General features: G+C 49.6%; 1 protein-coding gene across 4 annotated transcripts in view; it reads right to left on the bottom strand.

Moving 5' to 3' along the window:
* Positions 1-7500, bottom strand: part of arhgef4 (Rho guanine nucleotide exchange factor (GEF) 4) — a 79894-nt gene that overhangs the window by 42018 nt on the left and 30376 nt on the right. Inside the window, exon 1 of one of the 4 annotated variants that reach the window (XM_076290176.1) lies at positions 5666-6238. The exons of the other annotated variants lie outside the window; for them this stretch is intronic. Coding sequence (XP_076146291.1) covers positions 5666-5984 — 319 coding nt within the window. The 5' untranslated portion in view covers positions 5985-6238. Of the gene's footprint in view, positions 1-5665; positions 6239-7500 lie in introns of those variants that run through there. 4 annotated transcript variants of the gene reach the window in all.

Raw genomic sequence — 7500 nt, 5'->3', positions numbered from 1 at the left:
GTGTGTGAGAGTGTGTGTGTGTGTGTGTGTGTGTGGATGTGTGTGTGTGTGTGAGAGTGTGTGTGTGAGAGTGTGTGTGTGTGTGTGTGTGTGTGTGTGTGTGTCCTCTATGTCATACTGCCTGCGGGGGTTTGTGTCTGTGTTTCTGACTTTCGATCACGAGCTGTAGGGAACCAGCCTGTCAAACGGAGTTACCAAAATGTCTATTTGTTTTTTGTTTTGTTTTTTTGGGATGCTTGGGTGGCCAGAGACGGAAAGAAAGAAAGAAAGAAAGAAAGAAAGAGAGGGAGAGAGAGAAAGAAGGTGGGAAGGATGGAATAAGAGAAAGAAAGGGGGGAAGGGGAGTGAGGGGGGAAGGGGAGCGAATAAGTGCTTCAGCTCCACTTCACCCCTGCAAAACATTCCTGGTGCCGCATACCCGCTGGTGGATGGAGGCAGTGCTGGGAGGATGTCTATTTAAGGAGAAAGAATCCCTGCCTCACACGAGCAAGAGACAAGGACAGACTCAAGAGAGAGAGAGAGAGAGAGAGAGAGAGAGAGAGAGTGAAAAAGTAAGAATAGAGAAATCAGAGACTGAAAGAGGAGGCAGGATCATGAGGGAAACAAGGAAGATGCTGACAGAAAGCTGATGAAAATCAAAAAAAAGAAAGAGATACAGAGAATCGGAGAGACGAACAGAAGGAGAAAGATAAGGTTGAGAAATGGAGGAGAGAGTAGAGAGAACGAGAGAGAGAGGCAGAGAGAGAGAGAGCGAGAGAGGGAGAGAGAGAGGGAAAGACATAATTTCATCGCTCTGCATACTCGGGGCACAGCCAGGGATGTAGTCAATTACACATCAGCTGTAAAAATTAAGCCTGTTCTGCCACATCGCCACTTATCATGACATCGGCAAGGCTGCCACAGCTAGTAAACAAGCTCCTTAATTCAGTCTGGGGTTTGACAGAAGAACTAAACAGACAGTCCAAAATTCATGAGCACATATTAAAACAATATTATCCTCATTGAAATCTCTAATGACAATATGGGAATGTTCAGACAGACAACCGGAGGGGCCACGAGCACAATAACAATGGAAATGTGTATAAATTATACAAACAGACTGCACAGCGGAGTATATTAGCTCTCTTATGGTGCCCTACTGGTTTTGGATGCGAGGAGAGGCGATGACGTGCTGGCTTACTGGCATTTCTAATAAGAGCACACAGTGAGAGTGGAACATTTGTGCATCTCTTCAGGGTATTTGAGAAAAAAACCCAACGAGAGCCTTACATCCTGCACTGATGTCCAATACAATATAATATGAGACAAAGAAAGGCAATGGATGTTCCTGGTCAACAGTACAAATCCAATATTGATCCATAATGATCCCACTTGAGATGTTACCCATTAAGAGACATCATAAGAAAGCTCAAGATATCGATCCTCTCATCGTGATTATATGACACAAATTGGAGTGTTCCACAAACAAGGGGCGAGAAGGCATTAAATCTATTTTATGGCACCTCCACTGCTGGTGAAGTGGGAGGTCTATGGATGATGATAGTCCATTACAAATCCATTATATTGTTAATTGGTCCCAATGCTGAGAGCCCAGAACACATGTTTGAACGGTCACTTGGGCTGCCCATATACCCTGCTCCATCAACGGATATCAATGGTGTTCAATCAAGACACAAGGCCAAGCTAAGCCACCACAAATAACTTTTAGTTAATGTAGCCTAAACATACTGTAGCTGGTCAATACCCCTTGCATTTGCATGCAATAACATTTTTGCTTGATGGTAAAGCATACCAAAATGTAAACATTTTAATGCTACAAAGTAATAGTACACTAAAACTGAGATAGTCAACAGTGTTGGCATGCATTGTGTAGTTGAAAGTTAGATTGTGGTGGTGGCCACATTAGCCCATTAGCTTAAAATACCCAAGTATTCCCACTAGCAAGAGAAATGTGTCACTCAGTATGGCCTATATTGTGGAATACTTTAGATACTGTTCACATGACCTGTATAAAGATCTGAGGGACGGTGTTTTACTTCAGATGTGCAGGCGGGAGGCACTGAGGTGCATCCTCCTCTCCGAATGCTTTCTAAGTGTCACAAGGTGACCTATTTAAAGTTTGGGGCTTGTTGTGGTGGTGAACGGATGCTCTCAGACGTCTGCACTTCCGTTTGGCTACCCTGCTCCGCTCTCGTCCGTGTGCCGCTGAGGGGACTTTTGGGTTGCCTGCCCTGACGTAGCTGCAGCCCGGTGACCGACTAGCCTGATTTTACCCCGGACCATGCCACTCTCTGCCACAGGAGGCGCTCTAACCCCCTCCTCCGGCGCAGATGTCAACGCTGACTTTGCAAACGAGAAATCGAGGCTGCGAGCGAGGTGGCAGGGAAAAAAACCTCACACAGTCATGGCATGAGTAATCTGCCTCAACTCCATGACAAAGCTGACAAATCCATGGGAACTATGTGTGTGTGTGTGTGTGTGTGTGTGTGTGTGTGTGTGTGTGTGTGTGTGTGTGTGTGTGCATGTGTGTTTGTGCATCCCCTGCCTTGAAGAGACAGATAACACAACTGTAAGTCTTTTCGTGTGTCACGTTCAGGAGAGAGAAAGGGCAGAGAGAAAAATGCGAGGAGAGAGAGATAGACAGATAGGGTAAGAGATAGAGAGAAACAGAGAGAGAGAGAGAGAGAGAACAGATAAAAACTTTGTGGGAAATTGGAGCAGCGGTGTCCTAGTCGCTCTAAGTAGAGTGAGCCTCTCTGTCACTGCGGCTCAGCATCTTCACTTGGTCACCACGGCTCCCTGTCTCCATGCCAACCTCAAATAGAGCATGTTCCACCGCCATCACAAACAAACAAATAAATAAATAAATACACTAAACTGCTGGAAAAATCAGATTAGGCTCAACATGTCCACTTGTATTGCCTTCAGGGTCCTCCATGGTCAGTCTAAGATACCCCTCTTATTCAGTGCGACCCCCTCAGCAACCTGTCGGGCAATAACATGGACAAGGAATACTGCCCACATTTTCAGCCGCGTCCAGTGGCTTCCTGGAATCTCGCCTGACCCTCCACCTTTTCCCACTCCGAGGTCAAGCAAGCAAACGGCAAAATCAATCCGGCCATGACATTCCATTAGCGCCAGCCTATCTCTGACAAACACTCACCCAGGCGTTTCAAGGAGGGAAGCCATGACTGCAGAGAGCCTTGGAACACGGAATCCAGTAAAATTCTGCTGTTGATAAGCTCATAAAAGGCCTATTAAAGTGAGCTGCAGAATTACTGAGGAGTATGTGTGCCTGTACAGAATGCCTGTGTGTATATGTGTGGGCTTTGTGCATCCATGTTGTGCATTGCAATGGTGTTTATAAATATGAGTGTGTGCATGTGTGTGTGTGTGTGTGTGTGTGTGTGTGTGTGTGTGTATGCACCATTATATGTGGGTGGCTACGAGCAGCACTGAAGGTCTGAAAGCATTGGGTTTGTGAATTGACAGAAGGAAGTCATTCTTTCTCCATCTCTCCATTTCAGGCACAGGCTTTGTCACTCACAACTGCATGGCTGCCTGCCGCTTGCTGCCCCTCAATGGAGACAGATTGGCTCATTAAAAGCCCAGTGTTTACCCTGTCTCAGGTTTCAACAAGCTCTCCACTCAGACCATCAGTGCAGCAAGGATGGACACGGGGAGAAGGGAAGGAGGGAGGGAGAGAGAGAGAGAGATGGAGAGATGGAGAGAGAGAGAGAAGGAGCTAGAGACCAACAAGGAGGAGAGAGGAGGAGACAGAGAAGCTCATGCTGAGACTGAGAGATAGCGACACAGAGAACTCCTCAAGGACACTATGAATATGTCTATGAATGTGTGTGTGTGTGATGAAAGTCTATTTATCACTCTTTCTCTCTTTCTCTCTGTGTGTGTGTGTGTGTGTGTGTGTGTGTTTGTGTGTGTGTATCTGTGTCTGTGCAACCAGACAAAACCCTAGTGCATTCAAAGCTCCAGACAAATCTCATGTAGATCTCCTGAGAGCTGCACCTCTCTCTCTCTCTCTCTCTCTCTCTCTCTCTCTCTTTCTCTCTCTCTCTATCTATCTTTCTCTCTCTCTGCCTCTCTCTTTCTCTCTGCACCTCTCTCTCGCTCTATCCCTCTCTCTCTGCCTCTCTCCCCTCCGTGAGGCTGGTGGCGGCGGTCAGCAGAAACTTTCACAGCTCCGCCGTTAGCACAGTAATCCCTAAGCAGCCGCCGTCCAACCCCCGTCACCATGACAGCCGTGCTAACGAGAGAGAGAGGGAGGGAGAGAGAGAGAGAGAGAGAGAGGGAGAGAGGGAGAGAGAGAGAGAGAGAGAGAGAGAAAGAGAGAGGGAGAGAGAGAGAGAAAGCTAGTGCTGAATACAGTGGCACGTCGCCCTGTCCTCAGAGAGAGGTGTGTGATTATGGCCGCCTCTCCTGGGCACGGTGCTGTGTCCCCTGACGGGCACAGCCGCGCGGCTAACGCTTCATCCCTTCCGCAGGCTTACGGGCTCCTTTTAGGTCCTGTCTCAACCTGATTCTGCCTGCCTGGCTGTCTACTCTGTTTTCCATCCTCTCTCTCTCTCTTTTTTCTCTCTCTTTCTCTATCTATATCTGTCTCTTTTTTCTCTGTCTGTCTGTCTCTGCCTTTCGCTTCACTGAACTCTTGAGCCTTCGTGTACCCAAGCAAATGATGCCAAAAAAAGAAAAGCTAACAGGTACTGCAGGCTAAAAAAAACAACACTACAAACACACACACACACACACACACACACACACTGGTAGAGACACACAAACGTCTCAGACATTCATGCATTTATGAACAAAAGTAATATCAGAGTAGTAATAATAATATAAGACTGAGGGGAAATTGCAAATCCACAAAGTGCCACTACTGCCTGGTGTGTGTCCAATAAAATCTAATTTCAGTTGCAGACCTCCTTGCCAGTTTATTGCCATTGCAGAACTGCACAGCATGCAGACATGTAGACACATCACACACACATACACCATACACACAAACAAACAAACACACTTACACACTCTCTTTCTCCCTCTTTCTCTCTCTCTCACACACACACACACACACACACACACACACACACACACACACACACACACACACACACACACACACACAGATTAAGTAAGGTGTTTACATGCTGCACCTCAGTATAGCACCACACAGGTCTGACTCAACTCCCATGCAGCATCATTCACACACTAAAGTGGAAAACACTGTTGCTTCTACACGCCAAACAACATTCATCTATTCATCTCCTCTTTCCAACATAAACACACACGTCACTCCCATCCTCCCTCTCTCTCTCACACCATGTCTTTCATTCTAACCTTGTGCAAGCCTGAAGTGCAGCCACACTCCATGGATGTGGAGCCTCAGGCGACTCAGTATTTTGTACACACTACCCAAATAAAGCGCGCAGCACTCAAACATGTTGACATGTAACCATAGCAAATGAGCAAATACAAGTCATCCGAGCAGAGTGTCATTCATCACCGCTGACGCCTGATGAGACATTTCCACCCAAAACATCACCCCGCCCCTCTTTTCTGCACCTCTCTTTCCATCCATCCATCCCTCCATCCCTCCCTCTCTCCTCTCCTCCCCTCCCCAGCGGTGGCTCTCTGCACACGGGCGCCTTACCGGTGGTGGAGTGCAGGCTCTCCAGGCTCCAGTAGCGGGACAGGACCCCGCGCAGGGTCCCCCCGATGCTGCCGCCTCCGCTGCTGCCGCAGACGCCACCGACGCCACCGACGCCACCGATGCCAACGCCGCAGCCACTTCCACCTCCGCCTCCAACGCCACCACCACCACCACCACCACCTCCACCGCCGGGCAGCCCCATTCCCAGGCTGCTGGTGTCCGAGTCGGAGCCGGGGGAGAGGCCGGAGCTGCCGCTGCTGCTGCCACAGCTGCCCCCGGGCAGGGGCACGGACCCCTCGGAGCCCTGCTGGGTCCTCATGGGGCCCCCCTGGGAGAGCTGCTGTCACCGGCGCTGGCGCTGCTGCTACGCTACGGCCGCGCGAGGAGCCGCGCAGTGGAGGAGCTGTCGCTAATGCTAAAGCTGCTGCCACTCACTCACTGGCTGGCTGCTACTGCTGCTGCGGCTGATTCTACTCCTGGTGCTTAGAGAGAGTCCCCGGAGGGAGAGTGTGTACGTGTGTGTGTGTGTGTGAGTGAGTGAAAGCGAGAGCGAGTGTGCGTGCGCGCTACCCTATACCTGGCACAGCTGTGCTGCTCTCGGTCGCTAAGCCTCACTGAGTGCTTAGCCTCTCCTGCTCTTGCCGGGTGCACCGCCTTCTCTCTCTCTCTCTCCCTCTCTCTCGTTGCCTTGCTCACTCCCCCTCCTCTTTCTCTCACACACTCACTCAGCCATGCTCTCTCTCCCTCCCTCCATCGCCTGCTCGCTCTACCACTAAGGCACACACACACACACACACACGCACACGCAGGCACACATACACAAGCCCATAGACTGACATCAGTGGGGCTCCGTTAGGGGGGGATCTCACGCTCGAGCTTATCAGCAGCCGTCACTTCCCAGGGCTGGGCTCTGATAACAGCTCTCCTCCTCCTTTCCTCACCCCCACCTCCTCCTCCTCCTCTCTCACTCTCTCTACCTCTCTCTCTCTCTCTCTCTCCCTCTCTATCTCTCTCCCTCTCACTCTCTCTCTCTCTCTCTCTCTCTCTCTCCCTCTCTCTCTCTCTCCGAGGCGAGGCCGTGGGTAAAGAGGCACTGAGCCCTGTTGGGTTGGCAGGATAAGGCCCCGCTGCTCGTGAACCTGTCACGGAGGAAGCGGCGCGGCCGGGATTTCCTGCCCATCACAGAGAGGAGGCTTAGAGGAGCATCCAAACCACGGAGACAAAGAGAGACTGGACCCACCCACACAACCACTACAGGTGCAGCGACACATACAAATACACACATACACAAAATATATGTGGAACATTGACTTACACACACATACATAAACAAGTAAAGTGCAGGTGTGCTCGCAGGTGTGCTCGATTAACGCACCTGCATAGCAACACGCACATACCTCCATAATTGTGCAATTATGCATGTAGCCTGAGGTGTATGTGCAAACACGTGAGCACACACACACACACACACACACACACACCTATATTCAAATAGATGATCTCAGAGTGACGCACATGTCCGTCCGGTAAGTAGTAAGTAAGGGAACGCTGATGCATATTGTAAATCCCCAGGAAGCTGAAACATAATCTAATGCTGATACACACCAACGACAAAACTCCCTCCACTAATAGCGGCCCCCACCCATTACACCAGAGGATTACACACACACCAAAATCACCACACTGGCTAGCTGGAGAAAAACCACATCCCACCACTACAAATCTGCAGGGCCTTCCTCCTCTCTAAACAGTGCCACGTACAGATAAGCACAGAGGAAGATTTAAACACTAACCACACACTGGACTGCTGTTTTTTTAAATATTGTCTCGCAGTA

Source organism: Alosa pseudoharengus, unplaced genomic scaffold, assembly GCF_046254945.1.
Source record: "Alosa pseudoharengus isolate Yale_2024_CS ecotype anadromous, Long Island Sound unplaced genomic scaffold, YU_APseudo_1.1 YU_APseudo_1.1_scf_18, whole genome shotgun sequence".
NCBI classification, from domain to species: Eukaryota; Metazoa; Chordata; class Actinopteri; order Clupeiformes; family Clupeidae; genus Alosa; species Alosa pseudoharengus.
This window is presented reverse-complemented; position numbering and strand designations above follow the sequence as displayed.